Genomic DNA, 20758 nt, shown 5'->3' with positions numbered 1-20758 from the left:
AACTCTCCGAGGAACCTGGAGGGCGATAAATGATAAGGATGTTAGGCTTGAAAGGGCTGGTAACTGTGACAGCATGGAATTCAAAGGAGGCGATAGACAGATGGGTAAGGGGAGAAAGAGAGAATGACCACTTGGGAGAGATGAGGATCCCGGTGCCACCACCCCGCTGACCAGAAGCTCTCGGGGTGTGCGAGAACACGTGGGCGGACGAAGAGAGAGCAGTAGGAGTAGCAGTGTTATCTGTGGTGATCCATGTTTCCGTCAGTGCCAAGAAGTCGAGGGACTGGAGGGAGGCATAGGCTGAGATGAACTCTGCCTTGTTGGCCGCAGATCGGCAGTTCCAGAGGCTACCGGAGACCTGGAACTCCACGTGGGTCGTGCGCGCAGGGACCACCAGATTAGGGTGTCCGCGGCCACGCGGTGTGGAGCGTTTGTATGGTCTGTGCAGAGAGGAGAGAACAGGGATAGATAGACACATAGTTGACAGGCTACAGAAGAGGCTACGCTAATGCAAAGGAGATTGGAATGACAAGTGGACTACACGTCTCGAATGTTCAGAAAGTTAAGCTTACGTAGCAAGAATCGTATTGACTAAAATGATTGAAATGATACAGTACTGCTGGAGTAGGCTAGCTGGCAGTGGCTGCGTTGATGACTTTGTAGGCTAGCAGGCAGTGGCTGCGTTGTTGACACTACACTAATCAAGTCGTTCCGTCGAGTGTAATAGTTTCTACAGTGCTGCTATTCGGGGGCTAGTCGGCTAGCTAGCAGTGTTGATTACGTTACGTTACGTTAAAAGAACGACAATAGCTGGCTAGCTAACCTAGAAAATCGCTCTAGACTACACAATTGTCTTAGATACAAAGACGGCTATGTAGCTAGCTAGCTACGATCAAACAAATCAAACCGTTGTACTGTAATGAGGTGAAATGAAAATGTGATACTACCTGTGGAGCGAAGCGGAATGTTGACCGGGTTGTTGAAGTTCTTATTCGGTAGACGTTGGCTAGCTGTTGGCTAGCTAGCTAGCAGTATCTCCTGCGGACCGAAGTGTAGATGCGACTTGTTCAGCAGTCTTATGGCTTGGTGGTAGAAGCTGTTAATGAGCCTTTTCGACCTAGACTTGGCGCTCCGGTAATGCTTGCCGTACGGTAGCTGAGAGAACAGTCTATGACTTGGATGACGAGTCTTTGACAATTGTTTGGGCCTTCCTCTGACACCGCCTAGTATATAGGTCCCAGGAGGCAAAGAAATCTGGTCCCAGTGATGTACCGGGCCGTACGCACTACCCTCTGTAGCGCCTTGCGGTCGGATGCCGAGCAGTTGCCATACCAGGTGGGGATGCAACCGGTCAGGATACCCTCGATGGTGCAACTGTAGAACATTTTGAAGATCTGGGGACCCATGTCTCCTGAGGGGGAAAAGGTGTTGTCGTGCCCTTTCTTGGTGTGTTTGGAGCATGATATTTTGTTGATGTGGACGCCAAGGAACTTGAAACTCTCGACCCGCGGCGCTACAGCCCCGTTGATGTTAATGGGGGCCTGTTTGGCCCTCCTTTTCCTGTAGTCCACGATCAGCTCTTTTGTCTTGTTCACATTGAGGGAGAGGTTGTTGTCCTGAAATCACACTGCCAGTTCTCTGACCTCCTCCCTATAGACCGTCTCATCATTGTTTGTGATCACGCCTTCCACTGTTGTGTCGTCAGCAAACTTAATGATGTTGTTGGAGTCATGCTTGGCCATGCAGTCGTGGGTGAACAGGAAGTACAGGAGAGACTAAGCACACACCCCTGAGGGGCCCCAGTGTTGAGGATCAGCATGGCAGATGTGTTGTTGCCTACTGTTACCACTTGGGGGCGGTCCATTAGGAAGTCTAGGATCCAGTTGCAGAGGGAGGCGTTTAGTTCCAGGGTCCTTAGCTTAGCAATGAGCTTTGTGGGCACTATGGTGTTGAATGCTGAGGTCTAGCCAAAGAACAGCCTTCTCACATAGGTGTTCCTTTTGTCCAGGTGGGATGAGATTGCGTTGTCTGTGGATCTGTTGGGGCGGTATGCGAATTTGAGTGGGTCTAGGGCTTCTTGGTTGATGGAGTTGATGTGAGTCATGACCAGCCTCTCAAAGCACTTCATGGCTACCGACTTGAGTGCTACGGGGCGGTAATAATTTAGTGGCGGTCTACTTGAAACATGTAGGTATTACAGGTTGGAAATGTCAGGGAAGTCACTTGCCAGGTGGTCCGCACGTGCTCTGAGTATACGTCCTGGTAATCCATCTGGCCCCACGGCCTTGTGAATGTTGACCTATTTAAAGGTCTTGCTCACATCAGCTACGGAGGGCACGATCAAACAGTCATCTGGAACAGCCTGTGCTCTCATGCATGCTTCAGTGTTGCTTGCCTCGAAGCGAGCATAAAAGGCATTTAGCTCGTCTGGTAGGCTCGCGTCATAGGGCAGCTCGCGGCTGGGTTTCCCTTTTCTAGTCCATTTCAGAGCCGGTGTAGTAGGATTCAATCTTAGTCCTGTATTGAAGCTTTGCCTGTTTGATGATTCGTCTGAGTGCATAGCAGGATTTCTTATAACCGTCCGGATTAGTGTCGTGCTCCTTGAAAGCGGCAGCTCTAGCCTTTAGCTCGGTGCGGATGTTGCCTGTAATCCAACAGTAGCCCCGTAGGCCCTACTCTGTCGTGTGGGTATGTGGTTGTGCAGAAACCGTCCGTCTACCTGTTGGAGATGGAGTCAGAGAGTTAGGTTACAGCCCCTCACCCAAACACCCCTAACAACACCTCATTACCTCACCCATCCCTCACCCCCACTCCAGCTCCCACTGTGCCAGGCCTGAGACAAAGAGTCATTCTCTCCCATCAGGAGCAACAGTAGCACCTCTGGACCAGAGGGAGCCCAACCCAATGACCCACATCCCCCTGCACGCCTAGGCCTCACACACCACCACAACCCCACCGCCCCAGCCCCCTCCTCCATTTTATGTCCCTGAATAGCCAAGGTAATGACAGAGAGGGAGAGGGTTGTGGTTCAGTAGGCCTCCACAGAGTCTAACCTCTCCCTAGAGACCTCCAACACCATAGAAGACTGCCAGAGATAATTTCCTCTCCTCCCTTCTCTTCCTCTTCTTCTTCCTCCTCTTCTAAAGCTAGTCAACACCCAACAGTTTTCTCACCATAATCACTATCACAATCATTGTCTCACCAAACCATAACTGTCACACAACACATGACGACAAGGGACAAACATGATAGATAGGGGTGTGTCTGTCAGTGGTTGTCCTGGTAAGGGTCCAGAGTTTCCTGTGTGACAATCGCTGGGGACGGCTGTTCTGTTGCTCGGAGACGTGAGCGTCAGTGTAAATTGTAAATTGTTGTCTGTTGGTTAGTGATTCGGTGTGACGTAGCCAGCAGTCCTTTCTCCTCTCTCCTCGCCCCTCTCTCTCCTCTCCGCTCACCCCTCTCTCTCCTCTCCCCTCACCTCTCTTCCAACTTGTCTCTCCTTCTCTCTCCTCTCTTTTCCCCTCCCCTTCCACCTCTCTACCCCTCTCTCTTCTCCCCTACCCAAAAGCACAGGCCAGATGCAGGGCGAGACACTTTTTAAACACAGTTAACACGAGGCCCATTTTGTGTGTGTGTGTTAGTATAAACATACTGACTAAACACACACCAGGCCTGTTAGAGGATTGCAGAGAGGCATGCCTGAAAGGATCTGAATTCCTACTCCTTATATACCCACATAACTCCTTATGGAGAGTTGGAGTTGTTTGTGCACTATTTAAATCATGTGTACAGGACTGAGTGTTTCCTATGGTGTTTTAGAGTATATAGAGCCATATAGGGAATTGACTAGTGTATAACTCGGTATGTAACAGGATGTTTAACGTGTAAGAGTCGGGTAAAGAGGTCACTCTGACTCTACTGGGGCAGGCCCTCTGGACAGACTAGCATTTGTATTGAGTTCCCTTCCAGCCGGACATGTAGAAAATGTTACAAGTGGGAAAAGAGAGGAAAGAACATTTCAATGGCGAGTGGTCAGTTTTGTCTCACTCCCTCAGCCTCCCTTTCTCTCTCTCTTGCTCTCGCGCTCTCTCTTGCGCTCTCTCTCGCTCTCTCTCTCTCTCTGTCTTGGCCTGAACCAGACTGTAATTGAACCCACATGCCTGGCTTCCTGCCATTTCCACCCTTCTCTCCTTGCGCTCCCTTTCTCCTTGTGCTCCCTCTCTCTCTCTCTCTCTCTCTCTCTCTCTCTCTCTCTCTCTCTCTCTCTCTCTCTCTCTCTCTCTCTCTCTCTCTCTCCCCCTCTCCTTCTTACTCCTTTCACATTCTCCAGGGTGTTCATCACATTTTCCGCCTGCTGTCTTCTCTTTCCTATTTGCCATTCCACCCTTTCCCTCTGAATGTTGCTCTCTGTTTTCCAACTCGATGATACCCATGAAGTGTTTTCTCTGCCCACTCCCTGAGATGCTAGCAAGACACGTTCTCCAGATGCTTCCTATCCCCTGCTGTAGCAGTTTAGAGACAGGCCCTGTCTGACTAATGCTCCTATTGGCTCAGGTCTGTGAGTTCTGCCCGGAGACAGAACTGTAGTCTAGAGCAGGTGAAGGTTATTAGTTATGCATGCACTTCCAGGGAACTGATTTTTGGGTGGAATCAGGTCAATAACTGTTTGGCTTACTCAAGTGGTTTCCAGGATACTGCAATACAACCTGAACAGTTGGCTCCAAATCCTATGGAGTAACGCTTCTTAGCATTACTGTGAAATCTGTAGGCCTATTAGTTTTAATGATGTGCATACTTTAAATGTCGGGTGTTCTTCTTCTTAGTTTTCAACAGGAAGTTAAAGACTGCTGTTTTCTATCTAAGCAGCTGTGGAAGTTGTCGAGGTTGCCTTTATTTTGTGTGAGTGAAAAGGCCTTTGTTTCATAAAGAGGGTGTTGTCTCTGTGGATATTTGTTAATGAACAACACATTGAAACATCCCTCCCTCCTCCCTTTCCCTCAGCTCTACAGTAACACTGTTCCCTACTGTACAACATCACACACACACACACACACACACACACACACACACACACACACACACACACACACACACACACACACACACACACACACACAGACACACACACAGACATTATACACTACCGTTCAAAAGTTTGAGGTCACTTAGAAATGTCCTTGTTTTTGAAATAAAAACATTTTTTTTGGTCCTGGTCCATTAAAATAACATCAAAGTGATCATTAGAAAACCCTTTTGCAATTATGTTAGCACAGCTGAAAACTGTTGTTCTGATTAAAGAAGCAATAAAACGGTCCTCCTTTAGACTAGTTGAGAACCTGGAGCATCAGCATTTGTGGGTTCGATTACAAGCTCAAAATGGCCAGAAACAAAGACCTTTCTTTGTTTCTGTCCATTTTAAGCCTGTAATCGAACCCACAAATGCTCCAGATACTCAACTAGTCTAAAGAAGGACAGTTTTATTGCTTCTTTAATCAGAACAAACATCTTCAGCTGTGCCAACATAATTGCAAAAGGGTTTTCTAATGATCAATTAGCCTTTTAAAATTATAAACTTGGATTAGCTAACACAACGTGCCATGGGAACACAGGAGTGATGATTGTTGATAATGAGCCTCTGTACGCCTATGTAGATATTCCATTAACAATCTGCTGTTTCCAGCTACAACAGTCATTTACAACATTAACAATGTCTACACTGTATTTTTGATCAATTTGATGTTATTTTAATGGACAAAAAATGTGCTTTTCTTTCAAAAACAACGAAATGTCTAAGTGACCCCAAACTTGTGAACGGTAGTGTATGTCTATGGAGATATGTAGTAGTCGGGGTATAGGATGGGAGAGTTTGAAGATATAAGGTTCCCTGACGCTTACAGATGTAGGGTCTTAATTTGATCACCCTGTTGCAGGAGAACTTTCCAGAAATACAGGAAGTTCAAAACGTATTGTGTATTTTAGGTTTAAAAAGGCTTCTGAAGATTGCAATTTCCACTTTAAAAGGAAATACTTCAATTTCTCTCACGAAAAATGTATCAATCCCGACAAAAATGTCCATGAATTATAATCCACATAATAATTGACATTTCCTGTTTCTGAAGGATTATTTTCCTGCTATAGCAAAGTGGCTCGAATTAAGATCCCACATCAGTAATGCAGTTCAATACAAGTCCAGAACGCAGAACTCTGTTACTTGTAATCCATCCAGCGGCCTGATTCAAAAATGGGTGACATTCTCAGTGACAGAGACTGTACACCAGAAAGAACAGGGACGATAAAATGATCCTAGTCATCCCACCACTGGTTAAATTTGTGGAAATATCAGTGCTGAACTCTAGAATAACACCATACTTTGCATCATAACCTAGTTAGTGCTCTAACCAGGGGTGTAGGCCTATTCATTACGCCAATTCTGTTGCAAAACATTTCATCTGTTGCAAAACGTTTTGTAACAGAAACCTGTTTACTCCAAACGGGAAAGGTTTTGCACCAAAAACAAGAGTTTCTATTGGACAAATTCAGGTAGGTCCCACCCCTTTTCGTTCTGTTTGGTTCTTAAACGGTTGAGTACACCCCCAGGCCTCAGTAAAGAGAGAAACCAAATTAAGCGTTGAACTCACCAGAATTGGGCGTGCAGAGGCAGTGAAATCAATTATTTATATATACACTAGATGACTGCTGTGGTAATATTTTGGAAGGTATAGAAATACATTGTCTACATTCATTTTAGTCAGATTTATTATATTGCAGACGCCTAAATGCGTACTTGTATATAATGTGCGCTAAACATACAAATTCATAATAATGTTACTGTCCCAACTACAACAGAAAAATACTTAAAGACATGCAATTTTGTCCTTGAAATGTGTATTTGAAATACTGTTGAATTCCATTCATTTCCATGGAGGACTGCTCCTACTAGGGAGTGACAATATGGCTAACTGGTGGCTTCAAAGCCTTTCAATGGCCAATGCATAGCAACAGCAATTCAGGGTTTATATACATTGAATTTGGGAAGTATTCAGACCGCTTGACTTTTTCCACATTTTGTTAGGTAGCAGCCTTATTCTAAAATTTATAAAATTGTTTTTTTTCCCCTCCTAAATCTACACACAATACCCCATAAATATCACATTTATTCAGACCCTTTACTCAGTACTTTGTTGAAGCACCTTTGGAAGCGATTACAGCCTCGAGTCTTCTTGGGTATGATGCTACAAGGTTGGCACATCTGTATTTGTGGAGTCTCTCCCAATCTTCTCTGTAGATCCTTTCAAGCGCTGTCTTGGCGCAGCTATTTTCTGGTCTCTCCAGAGATATTCGATCGGGTTCAAGTCCGGGCTCTGGATGGGCCACTCAAGGGCATTCAGAGACTTGTCCCGAAGTCATTCCTGCGTTGTCTTGCCTATGTGCTTAGGGTCATTGTCCTGTTGGAAGGTGAACCTTCGCCCCAGTCTGAGGTCCTGAGCGCTCTGGAGCAAGTTTTCATCAAGGATCTCGCTGTACTGTTGCCACCACCATGCTTCACTGTAGGGATGGTGTCAGGCTTCCTCCAGATGTGACGCTTGGAATTCAGGCCAATCATGGTTTCATCAGACCAGAGAATCTTGTTTTTCATGATCTGAGAGTCTTTAGGTCCCTTTTGGCAAACTCCAAGCAGGCTGTCATGTGCCTTTTACTGAGGAGTGGCTTCTGTCTGGCCACTCTGCCATAAAGGCCTGATTGGTGGAGGGCTCTCGGAAGAGTCTTGGTGGTTCCAAACTTCTTCCATTGAACAATGATGGAGGCCACTGTGTTCTTGGGGACCTTCAATGCTACTTTTTGGTACCCTTCCCCATATCCGTGCCTCGACACAATCTTGTCTCGGAGCTCTATGGACAATTCCTTCGACCTCATGGCTTGGTTTTTGCTCAGACATCACTGTCAACTGAGGGACCTTACATAGACAGGTGTTTGCCTTTCTAAATCATGTCATATCAATTAAATTTACCACAGGTGGACTCCAATCAAGCTGTACAAACATGTCAAGGATGATCATTGGAAACGGGATGCACCTGAGCTCAATTTAAAGTCTCATAGCAAAGGGTCTGAATATTATGTAAATAAGATATTTCTGTTTCTTAAAAAAAAAAGTGCAAACATTTCTCAACCTGTTTTCGCTTTGTCATTATGGGGTACTGTAGATGTTTTTGTTTAATCCATTTTAGAATACGGCTGTAACGTAACGAAGAAGTGGTCGAAGTAAAGTGTCCGGAATGCTTTCCGAAGGCACTGTACATCATTGCGTGAAACCAACCGAAAGCACTTTTTTTGTGTTCGCAAACGGGCAACTGTCTTCTATTCAACAGTTTTCTTGTAAGTCTAGGCTATACAGTGCCTTGCGAAAGTATTCGGCCCCCTTGAACTTTGCGACCTTTTGCCACATTTCAGGCTTCAAACATAAAGATATAAAACTGTATTTTTTTGTGAAGAATCAACAACAAGTGGGACACAATCATGAAGTGGAACGACATTTATTGGATATTTCAAACTTTTTTAACAAATCAAAAACTGAAAAATTGGGCGTGCAAAATTATTCAGCCCCCTTAAGTTAATACTTTGTAGCGCCACCTATTGCTGCGATTACAGCTGTAAGTCGCTTGGGGTATGTCTCTATCAGTTTTGCACATCGAGAGACTGAATTTTTTTCCCATTCCTCCTTGCAAAACAGCTCAAGCTCAGTGAGGTTGGATGGAGAGCATTTGTGAACAGCAGTTTTCAGTTCTTTCCACAGATTCTCGATTGGATTCAGGTCTGGACTTTGACTTGGCCATTCTAACACCTGGATATGTTTATTTTTGAACCATTCCATTGTAGATTTTGCTTTATGTTTTGGATCATTGTCTTGTTGGAAGACAAATCTCCGTCCCAGTCTCAGGTCTTTTGCAGACTCCATCAGGTTTTCTTCCAGAATGGTTCTGTATTTGGCTCCATCCATCTTCCCATCAATTTTAACCATCTTCCCTGTCCCTGCTGAAGAAAAGCAGGCCCAAACCATGATGCTGCCACCACCATGTTTGACAGTGGGTATGGTGTGTTCAGGGTGATGAGCTGTGTTGCTTTTACGCCAAACATAACGTTTTGCATTGTTGCCAAAAAGTTCAATTTTGGTTTCATCTGAGCAGAGCACCTTCTTCCACATGTTTGGTGTGTCTCCCAGGTGGCTTGTGGCAAACTTTAAATGACATTTATGGATATCTTTAAGAAATGGCTTTCTTCTTGCCACTCTTCCATAAAGGCCAGATTTGTGCAATATATGACTGATTGTTGTCCTATGGACAGAGTCTCCCACCTCAGCTGTAGATCTCTGCAGTTCATCCAGAGTGATCATGGGCCTCTTGGCTGCATCTCTGATCAGTCTTCTACTTGTATGAGCTGAAAGTTTAGAGGGACGGCCAGGTCTTGGTAGATTTGCAGTGGTCTGATACTCCTTCCATTTCAATATTATCGCTTGCACAGTGCTCCTTGGGATGTTTAAAGCTTGGGAAATCTTTTTGTATCCAAATCCGGCTTTAAACTTCTTCACAACAGTATCTCGGACCTGCCTGGTGTGTTCCTTGTTCTTCATGATGCTCTCTGGGCTTTTAACGGACCTCTGAGACTATCACAGTGCAGGTGCATTTATACGGAGACTTGATTACACACAGGTGGATTGTATTTATCATCATTAGTCATTTAGGTCAACATTGGATCATTTAGAGATCCTCACTGAACTTCTGGAGAGAGTATGCTGCACTGAAGGTAAAGGGGCTGAATAATTTTGCACGCCCAATTTTTCAGTTTTTGATTATTTTTTAAAGTTTGAAATATCCAATAAATGTCGTTCCACTTCATGATTGTGTCCTACTTGTTGTTAATTCTTCACAAAAAAAATACAGTTTTATATCGTTATGTTTGAAGCCTGAAATGTGGCAAAAGGTCGCAAAGTTCAAGGGGGCCGAATACTTTTGCAAGGCACTGTATACTGTATTGTCCCTGTCCTCCACTGGCTCACAGAAGACACGATGAACTACTGTTGCTGCGCGCTCTTTCAATGTAGCTATGAACCACAAATAATATGGCCAAACCTGGCCATTATTACCGTTCCAGCTGGCTGATAGGCGTTATTAGTTTGGTCATGTTAAAGAGAGGTAGAGAAGTACATAACCTGAAAAGCAGAAAGAGGTATAGAGGTAGATAGTTAAATAGTATACACCCATCTGATCATAACTTTCAAGTGCAGGGTACAATGCCATCACACACGTTGAATGCTCCCTCAGTTTATTGAGTTGGCTTCTTTGACCCGAAGGTCTTCGTGATGACATAGAGGTAGGGCATCTAAAAAGCGGAGGGCAGAGAGGGGAAGGAATATTGAAGCGCCTGAACAGCTGAGGTTGAGAGGCCTGTCCTAGCCTGTCCCAAGCAGTGATGAGAAATTAGACTTTTTGGGGGGGGTCACATCAAGAAAGGAAGATGGGAAGGAATGTGCATGGAGGAATGTTCTGAGGGTAGGATGAGGGGGGAGAAAGAAAGGAGAAGAAGTGGAGAAGGTGGCTGTCAGTCTTGGCCTGTACTCAAAAGTCAAAACGTCTCACCACATTGAGAGTTGGGAGGATGAGATACGGCCACTCTGATTGGTGGGAGCGATATCAGCCTCTATTGTCACAGGAGGAGAGGGGATTTTACAGCTCTATGATTGGCTGTTTGTTGCTGGCCTGTGGGGATTTTCCTCAAAGGGAAGTGCTGATAGACATTAAAGAGCTTCATATGCAGTTATTACAAATTAGCGACAGACATATGATATAATAATGACATGGTATATGGTGTAGTAACTAGACAGTGTGATGACTAGATGGTATCATGCCTGTGCTCAGTCTCAAGTCTGTGTTTGTTATGTGTCTTTTATCAATCTATCATGAACGTCCATCTCTCTCTCTCTCTCTCGCCCTCTAACAGCACTTCACAGACCTCCTGGATGACTTCTCCCAGGATGCTTTGCTAGGCCAGCTGCTGAGCGACCCCTTCCTGTCCGGCCGGGAAGGAGAGGCCATGGACGAGGGGGATGATTTCACCCCGTCCTCCCCGCTACCGCCCCACATCCAGGCGGAGCACTCCTACTCCCTGTGTGGGGACTCCCGGCCCCAGTCGCCCGTCTCACATCTGCCTGGGGAGCAGGGGAGCGATGCAGGTGAGAGGAGGAGGACAGAGGGGAGGGTTTTTGGGCCTCAGTGACAGTTGTAGATTACATGCCATACTGTAATGTGCAGGATATCAGCGGTATCTATAACAAAAGAGGGTGGCAATACAGAGATATGTGGAGCATTGTGCTTTAGTATGTTCAGGGCCACACAAGACACAAACAGTACGCAGCGTATCTAAGTGACCGTGCTGATGCTGATGTGTCTCTTTCTATTAGAATCAGATGGTGAGAATTGGTCCGTGGAGCAGGAGGAACAGATGGAGGTGTTGCTGTGTGACTCTCCAGCCCTGCTGCCCACCCTAACCCTCTCCCTGGCCCCTGAGGGCCACATCACTGAGGCCCTGGCCCCACCAGCCCCCAAGCCCAACCCACAGACGGCCACGCAGGGCAAGACCAGCAAGGTAAGAAGACGTTTAGAGCCACAGCACATGCAGACAGGCCCACATTCACTCACAAAACACACACACACACACACACACACACACACACACACACACACACACACACACACACACACACACACACACACACACAAACGTATGCGCGTGTGTGACGTCTCTCTCTGCGGTTTGATTGTTTAGGCGAAGGAGATTGGTGAGATCCAGATCAAACTGGAGCCTCATGAGGTGGACCAGTTCCTCAACTTGTCTCCTAAAGGTGAGACCTGACACACACCATATCGTACTGCCACACTACTCATAACCTCTCTGTATGTCGTCCCCAGACCTGGGTCAAATATACGTGTCAAGTACTGTGCTCTTTACCCCTCGTTAGATAATATAATCGGATAATGTACGCCATTTAGCAGACGCTTTTATCCAAAGCGACTTTGTCATGCGTGCATGTATTTTGAAGATACCTTTTGAATATAAATCAAGCACACTTTTAAGTATTTGACAATATGTATGGTATGTCCAAAAAATATAGATTTTTAAGCACAAACGCTCTGATGAAGGTCATATATGTAAAGCTTATTAAAGATCAGTGATACTATCAAGATCAGTGTGCGGGTTTCTTTTTTTTCTTCTCAAAACATACAAACGCAACATGTAAAGTCTTAGTCCCATGTTGCATGAGCTGAAATAAAGGATCCATATGCACAAATAATGTCCATATGCACAAAAACCTTATTTCTCTCAAAATTTGTGCACTAATTTGTTTACATCCTTGTCAGTGAGGATTTCTCCTTTGCCAAGATAATCCATCCACCTGACAGGTGTGGCATATCAAGAAGCTGATTAAACAGCATGATCATTACACAGGTGCACCTTGTGCTGGGGACAATAAAAAGCCACTCTAAAATGTGCAGTTTTGTCACACAACACAATGCCACAGATTTTTTTTGAGGGAGCGTGCAATTGGCTGCAGGAATTTCCACCAGAGCTGTTGCCAGAGAACTGAATGTTCACTTCTCTCCCATAAGCCGCCTCCAACGTTGTTTTAGAGAATTTGACAGTGCGTCCAACCGGCCTCACAACTGCAGACCAATGTGTAGGGCATTGTGTTGTCGTGCGGTTTGCTGATGTCAACGTGATGAACAGAGTGCCCTCGTGGGGTTGTATGTGCAGGCATAAGCTACAGACAACGAACACAATTGTATTTAATCGATGGCAGTTTCAATGCACAGAGATACCGTGATGAGACCCTGAGGCCCATTTACGTGCCATTCATCTGCCGACCATCACCTCATGTTTCAGCATGATAATACATGACCCCATGACGCAAGGATCTGTACACAATTCCTGGAAGCTAAAAATGTCCCAGTTCTTCCATGGCCTGCATACTCACCAGACATGTTACTCATTGAGCATGTTTGGGATGCTCTGGATCGACATGTACGACAGCATGTTCCAGTTCCTGCCAATAACTAGCATCTTCGCACAGACATTGAAGAGGATTTTGACAACATTCCACAATCACAGGCCACAATCATCTGCCTGATCAACTCTATGCGAAGGAGACGTGTCGCACTGCATGAGGCAAATGGTGGTCACACCAGATACTGACTAGTTTTCTGATCCGCGCCCCTACCTTCTTCTTTTTAAGGTGACCAACAGATGCATATCTGTATTCCCAGTCATGTAAAATCCATATGGCCTAAAAAATGTATTTCAATTTGGCAAATTTCCTTAAATGAATTGTAACTTGAATTTGTTGTGTGTTGCGTTTTTTAATATTTTTGTTCAGTATAGTTGCTATGCAGGGGGATCAGTGTTGTGCTGCTCTGAGGATCCCTTCTAGCCACGGATGGATGATGTTGACATCAAGTACAATCCAATGTGTAAAGTCTGTAAATGTTAGTGTTGATCGTCTCTAGAGAACGTTTGCCGGCGTGTAACCTGTTTGTGTGTGTTTCCCCTCACAAGGTCTGGAGTCTCTGCAGATGCCACCCACCCCTCCCTCCTCCCACAGCAGTGACTCAGAGGGCTGTCAGAGCCCGGTACACGCCAGCACTCCCCAGAGCCCCTCCACCCCCTCTTCTCCCCTCAGCCCTGCACCCACCCAGGCCGGCCTCAAGGTGTCTCAGCGCACACCCTCCTCCCTCTCCAACTCCCCTCTTCTCACCGCCCCACACGTACGTACAACACAGACTGGGGACCAGGGATTCACTGAAAAGATACAGGGACCCTGTCGGCATAATATGAATCCGTCCTTCCTTTCCTTCAGGTATCAAATCAAATCAAATCAAATTTTATTTGTCACATACACATGGTATGTAATCACTGATTGGATAAGTTAATGCGAGGTTACCACCCTATTGCGTTCACCAATCCAACCTGGTCAGATCAGTGACAACCTCACAAAATGGAAGGAATGAGCGATGGAGCTATTCAGAGAACAGATACAGGGACGTCACTGAAATAAGATACAGTTTGTCAGCTTATCTGATGGACTCTGATGACACTTCCTCTCTCCTCCTCCCCCTGCAGAAGTTGCAGGGCTCTGGCCCTCTCCTGCTGACAGAGGAAGAGAGGAGAACCCTGGTTGCCGAGGGTTACCCTGTTCCCACCAAGCTGCCCCTGTCCAAGGCGGAGGAGAAAGCCCTGAAGAAGATACGCAGGAAGATCAAGAACAAGGTGGGTCTTGTGATTTACGATTCTTGAGTTGAAATGTCAAACAACAGCTAGGAACATAAATATAAACTCAACATGGAACAGTGTCGATGATTTTCCTGAGTTAAGAGTTCATATCAGGAAATCAGTCAATTGAAATGAATTCATTAGGCCCTATTCTTATTTTGCCATGGATGGGCCTGGGAGGGCATAGGCCCAACCACTTAGGAGCCTGACCCACCCACTGGGGAGCCAAGCCCAGCCAATCAGACTGAGTTTTTCCCCGCAAAGTGCTTTAATACAGACAGAAATACTCCTCAGTTTCATCAGCTCACTGGGTGGCTGGTCTCAGGCGATCCTGCAGGTGAAGAAGCAGTTTGTGGAGGTCCTGGGCTGGCGTGGTTACACGTGGTCTGCGGTTGTGAGGCTGGTTGGACGCACTGCCAAATTCTATAAAATGACGTTGGAGAGGAGGCTTATGGTAGGGAAATGAACGTTAGATTTCCTGGCAACTGCTCTGGTGGACATTCCTGCAGTCAGCACGCCAATTGCACGCTCCCTCCAAACTTGAGACATCTGTGGTATCGTGTTTCGTGACGAAACTGCACATTTTAGAGTGGCCTTTTATTGTTCCCCGGCACAAAGTTCACCTGTGGAATGATCATGCTGTTGAATCAGCTTCTTGCTGTGCCACACCTGTCAGGTGGATGGATTATCTTGGCAGAGGAGAAATCCTCACTCGTATGTTTAATACTTTAATACTTTTCTATTTCTGCCAGACGTAATAACACACTTCAGAGTGATACAGTAAAGCGATACTTCCGTGAGCCATAACAGGGGTGTAATTTCGACATCCTTTCTTTCAGATCTCTGCTCAAGAGAGCCGCAGAAAGAAGAAGGAGTACATGGACGCCCTGGAGAAGAAGTGAGTCTTTCGTGATGTTCTCATTCAGCGTGAAATCAAATGTGTTTGCTTTGGGAATGCGTTTTTTTTTGTCTCCCATTTCTTTGGTGATTAATTAGCGTCATTATCAATAGATAAAGACTTTATTATGGCAATGACAATTCATTAGACTCAACGGTGCTTTTACACAAATACAGTAGTGGCTTCTGTCTCCCTGAGTTATTATGCCTACCTGTCACTGATCTTGTAATTCCCCCTTTTGTCCACAGGGTGGAGAACTGCTCCAATGAAAACAGCGAGCTGCGCAGGAAACTGGAGAATCTGGAGTGTACCAACAAGTAAGAGACATACATTATACAGTGCTCCAGGCTATGTTTAGTGCTTCATCCTTTCCTACAATATTGATCCAACCTTGTAAAATTATCACACAGCTCGCTGAGTCGAACGGAGCGTTATGGTTTGCTATGTTTTCATGTGTTTGTGCACGAATACACACCGTGTAACATTGTCTGTGAAGTCATATGTTAGTACAGTGACGTGTATAATTCTCTGCTGTTCTGTTCAGCTGTGTGTGTGTGTGTGTGTGTGTGTGTGTGTGTGTGTGTGTGTGTGTGTGTGTGTGTGTGTGTGTGTGTGTGTGTGTGTGTGAAAGTATGTGTGTATTGTCTTTGGCAGGATGTGTGTGAGTGTCTATGACTAAGCTCTGAGCCCAACTTTACCTTCTGCCCTTTCTCTCTCCTCTCCCCTCGTCCCCTCTCCCCATCTCCCCTCCCCTTCCCCTCTCTCGCCCCTCGTCTCCTCTCCCCTTCCCCCTCTGTCCCTTCCCCGCTCTCTCCCCTTCTCCCCTCCCCTCGTCTCCCCTTCCCCCTTCCCCCCTCGTCTCCACTGCCCTTCCCCTCTCTCTCCCCTCGTCCCCTTCCCCCTTCGTCTCCTCGCCCCTTCCCCCCTTCCCCCCTCGTCTCCTCTCCCCTTCCCCCCTCGTCTCCTCTTCCCTTCCCCCCTCGTCTCCTCTCCCCTTTCACTCTCTCTCCCCTCATCTCCTCTCCCCTTCCCCCTCGTCTCCTCTCCCCTTCCCCCTCTCTCCCCTCGTCGCCTCTCCCCTTCCCCTCTCTCTCCCCTCATCTCCTCTCCCTTCCCCCCTCGTCTCCTCTCCCCTTCCCCCTCTCTCTCCCCTCGTCTCCTCTCCCCTTCCCCTCTCTCTCCCCTCGTCTCCTCTCCCCTTCCCCCCTCGTCTCCTCTCCCCTTCCCCTCTCTCCCCTCGTCTCCTCTCCCCTTCCCCTCTCTCTCCCCTCGCCTCCTCTCCCCTTCCCCCGTCCCCCCTCATCTCCTCTCCTCTTCCCTTCCCACCTCGTCTCCTCTCCCCTTCCCCCTCGTCTCCTCTCCCCTTCCCCCTCGTCTCCTCTCCCCTTCCCCCTCGTCTCCTCTCCCCTTCCCCCTTCCCCCTCGTCTCCTCTCCCCTTCCCCCTCGCCTCCTCTCCCCTTCCCCCGTCCCCCCTCGTCTCCTCTCCTCTCCCCCTTCCCCCCTCGTCTCCTCTTCCCTTCCCACCTGGTCTCCTCTCCCCTTCCCCCTCTCTCTCCCCCCGTTCCCTCTCCCTAGGACTCTAATACAACAGCTACACTCTCTGCAGGCGGTGGTGGCAGGGAAGGTTCCCCGCTCCTGCAAAGTCACTGGCACCCAGACCTCCTCCTGCCTCATGGTGAGTCTCCTCAACTCAATCCTCAGCCCTGTGTGTGTGTGCGAGCGTGTGTGTGTGCGAGCGCACATTTGTGTTTCATATCGATTGGATAACCTTTTGTTTTTCATTTGATATAACTTCTGCATGCTCTGTGTGTCAGCTGTTGTGGGCAACCTGTCTTGTCTTTTTCATGTAAGTGCTTGACTGTGGAGCTTAATAACATATTTTGTGTGTGTGTCTAGGTGGTGGTGCTGTGCTTCGCTGTGTTCCTAGGGAGTTTCTACTCCAGCCTGGGTCCTTGCTCCTCCATCACAGAGACTGGCCTCTCCAGAGACATGGCCATGCAGGAGTCTTACACAGCTACAGGTACTACACACACAGTCAGTCACACATTGCACATTCATGTTTCATGGATTAATGCTGATCTTTTTACAGTGCATTGTGTGTGTGTGTGTGTGTGTGTGTGTGTGTGTGTGTTCGTTCGCGAGGCATTAGCTCTGAATCTCTGAGTGCTGAGGAAGTAGCCGTGTTGCGTGATCCTACCAGTCTCACACACACACACACCTTTTGGAGTGTTTTGGCATGGCCTCCTGGAAGAGTGTACACTTGAATGTCATTATTTCCCATTCAGAGGGACTATCATTAGCATGATTAAACTGCAATGCAGCCATTTTATCTTTGCTCCGCCTACAGCTCTTCTCCCTCCCTCCCACACACAGCTTGTTTGCCACAGAGCCCAGCATTTGTGTTGCTGGCACTCTGCCCCTACAGGAGAACAATCTGTTTTGTAGGATATGTACAGAGCAAGGTTTACTGTTGGTAGGGTTAGGTTTGATGTGTAATCCATATTGTTAAGAGGGTTGTAGGATTGCATTAGTAGGAGACACAGTCGCATCAGAGGATTATACCGTCCGTAAAAAAAAACAAAAGACGTTTCAACAAAGAAAGATGTAAAAGATAGGCATGTCATTGTGTACTTTCTCCTTTCTGGACATGATGTGATCAGGTAAATGTTTTTTTAATTTTTTTACCCATGATCCTTCACAGTGAAGTCCAGGAGCCTGCTGTCCTATGAGGAGAGAGGGCTGGACGAGCCACACCTTCTGGGTCTGGGCGGGGACTATCCTGACCAATTGGAGAGGCCCACGGTTGTCATGGCAGCGTGGCACTCTGAGAAAAAGCAGCAGAAAGGGGAGGAGTCACATCGGGCTGAGACACGCCCACCTTTCAGCAACAGCAGTGATACGAACCCACAGAAACCCCTGCTTTTAGACCTGCACAGGTACGACACACACACACACACACACACACACACACTCACACACACTTATGGTAGGCAATGATATCAGAGACTGTATGAGACAGAAGAACTGTTTTTTTTCCACGATTTTGGGGTATTGGTGTCAGTAAAAGTCTAGTGCTGTAGTTTCTTATCTGTTCGTCTCTCTTCTGCGCCAGGTCTCTGGAGCAGAGGGTGAACGACAGCGCTAAAATCATAGAGCTGGAGAGGACAGTCAACGAGACGTCATAGGGTCTACCTCTGACCCCTCACCTTTGACCTTCCCTCTGCAGGAGCAGGAGACGGAGGCTCTCTGTATTTATAGAATATTTTTGGATAACTTTGTTATTTTATCGTATGTAGTTGTTGTTCTTTTCTATTGTGTTTTTATTCCATTCCAAAACCACCTCTTTGATATATTTTTGTGTTCGTACTTTGCTTTTATTTTTGCCTTTATTTGCCTTACTTCTTTATATATTTGATGACATCGTTTTGCTTCAGCCATTATGCTCTGTTATATTTGAGTGAGTGGTATTTTGTTCTGTATTTCTATGGTGATATTCCCCTTGGTGTGATGGCGGTGTTATGAGAATGGGGCCCCGTGGCTCTTTGAATACTCTGCTGATGTCTTCACAGAAATGGGGCTTTTAGTATCTTCCTTTACGTATTCTTTTCCTATCGATTCTTGTCAGGATGGACTCAGAATCGCACGCCGTGTCCTTATTAAATATGAGTCTCTATCAAAAGCCACAGGCCTTCGTAGCAAGTCCTATTTTTGTAAATATAAATGTCCGCCTGCATGTATGAGGTCAGTAAACGCAATGTTGACTGATGTTTGATCGATGGTTGGATGCTGAGACAATCAAGTTGTGTATAATACAGCGTTATGACAAAGTACTTTATACCAGATAATGTGTGTGGGGAATGTGTTGTTTGCTAAACTAAGAAACTTTCCTGCTGGAGAAAACACAATGGTGGCCTTGTGATATGTAATGAACCAGTATGATATTTCTGCTAGGTCATAGTCTCTACCACCTGCACTGTCTCCCACATACACACAGATGAACAGAACCAGAAGCACCTTCTCCTTTGGCCTGCACCCTGCAGTCAATCCACTCACACAGCATCCCCAAAGAGTCCATTTTATTCTTATTTATTCCATATAAACTGTAGAGTCACATTTTGCCTCCACAGGAACCTGTCTTTGTCTTTATGGGTTCTGTCCTTCTTGGCTTTTGACTAAAACAAATAAATATTTTCCGTAGTAAAAGCATCGACTGCCGTGTATGATTGCCCTGCTTTGAAGTGTGATTGTAAGTCATGTACTGTGTGTTTGAGACTACAAGCACGCATACCCCCACTGTGAGCATGTGTCAGTCAATGATGACATAAGCGCCAGAAGTCGTACTAAGCCCATCCCAAAGGTTTGGCCCCCAGACATTCAAATCAACTTATTCAAATGTTTTAACCCAGTGGTTCTCCACTGGTTTTACCCCGGGAACCAAATAGAACCAAATTGTCTCAGCCGCGATCCAATATTTGCACGGCGATTTATTTATGATAAAAGGCAATCTGGATTTTTTTTACAATGCTATATTGATAGTACATGTACTAAATATATGACTTGGGAACAACAGTCCCTCATTTTTCATTATGCCCATGTTCTTGATGAGGAATGTTGAGTTCACTGGTTTGAGACTGTAAAATCCACCAAATCCACCAAAGTTCTACTGGTTTCTACACACTTTCTACCTGGTTTTAGTCGTTTCAGCTCGGAGTGGAGTATTTAGGGAAACTATATATATATATATATATATATATATATATATATATATATATATATATATATATATATATATATATATCAGACACTTTCCAGTTGAGAATCGCTGTTTTACCCCCACACTCCAATGTTCAACCAAATCAAAGCTCTGCCTCTGGACAACGGGTCTATTGGACACATCTGGTGTGTTAGTGTGCGTGTGTGATCGTGCATGTGCGTATATGCATATTTCTGTGTGTGCATTTTGTAAAGGGTTGTGTCTGTCTCCCTGCCTGTGAAAGAACTGTCAGCCTTGGTTATTCTCCTTTTTTTTAAACCTCAAATCACATTAACCTAATTGTGTTAAGGCAAAAATGTTCTGACCGAGTGATTGGCTTAGAATGGACGTCTCGTGGTAGCGAGGTTGGATAGTAACTGTGTTTCACAGAAAGACAAAACAGACGGATTCACTATAAATGCAAAAGCATCCTTTCCATTCCTCAACTAATTAGTCATTTCTCTATTCATTCCCATAGTGGGTTAAAATGATGCAACTGATATGTCAATTCTGACCAACATATAAACCAAACGAGTGAGGTGACATGGCTAGTGGCCCATGTGCCATTAAAAAAAAAGACAATTTCTCTGGTATGCTAATCTATAATACGGGTTTGGCTGATCAGTGGACAACGGCCAAAATAATGGATTGTCACCTCACTCAAAACAAATTTGTGGTGGCTAAAACCATGATGTGCTCGAACAGTAAAGGCTATTAACCTCATGATTCGTGTATCGAAAGTGTCTGTCCTGCCATTGTGTTTGTGTCCTCGCTGGGGCCTTCTGTTGTG

The 20758-nt window shown here is 46.0% G+C and overlaps 1 protein-coding gene across 1 annotated transcript in view; it reads left to right on the top strand.

The window, feature by feature from the left end:
• Nucleotides 1-19418, top strand: part of LOC135514796 (cyclic AMP-responsive element-binding protein 3-like protein 2) — a 33785-nt gene extending 14367 nt beyond the window's left edge. Inside the window, exons 2-12 of the mRNA XM_064938414.1 lie at nucleotides 10993-11224; nucleotides 11453-11637; nucleotides 11818-11893; nucleotides 13603-13811; nucleotides 14167-14313; nucleotides 15156-15214; nucleotides 15463-15531; nucleotides 16791-16890; nucleotides 17112-17235; nucleotides 17917-18151; nucleotides 18328-19418. Coding sequence (XP_064794486.1) covers nucleotides 10993-11224; nucleotides 11453-11637; nucleotides 11818-11893; nucleotides 13603-13811; nucleotides 14167-14313; nucleotides 15156-15214; nucleotides 15463-15531; nucleotides 16791-16890; nucleotides 17112-17235; nucleotides 17917-18151; nucleotides 18328-18400 — 1509 coding nt within the window. The 3' untranslated portion in view covers nucleotides 18401-19418. The remainder of the gene's footprint in view (nucleotides 1-10992; nucleotides 11225-11452; nucleotides 11638-11817; nucleotides 11894-13602; nucleotides 13812-14166; nucleotides 14314-15155; nucleotides 15215-15462; nucleotides 15532-16790; nucleotides 16891-17111; nucleotides 17236-17916; nucleotides 18152-18327) is intronic.
• The last annotated feature ends 1340 nt before the right edge of the window (nucleotides 19419-20758 follow it).

This window comes from Oncorhynchus masou, chromosome 26, assembly GCF_036934945.1.
Source record: "Oncorhynchus masou masou isolate Uvic2021 chromosome 26, UVic_Omas_1.1, whole genome shotgun sequence".
NCBI lineage: Eukaryota > Metazoa > Chordata > Actinopteri > Salmoniformes > Salmonidae > Oncorhynchus > Oncorhynchus masou.
This window is presented reverse-complemented; position numbering and strand designations above follow the sequence as displayed.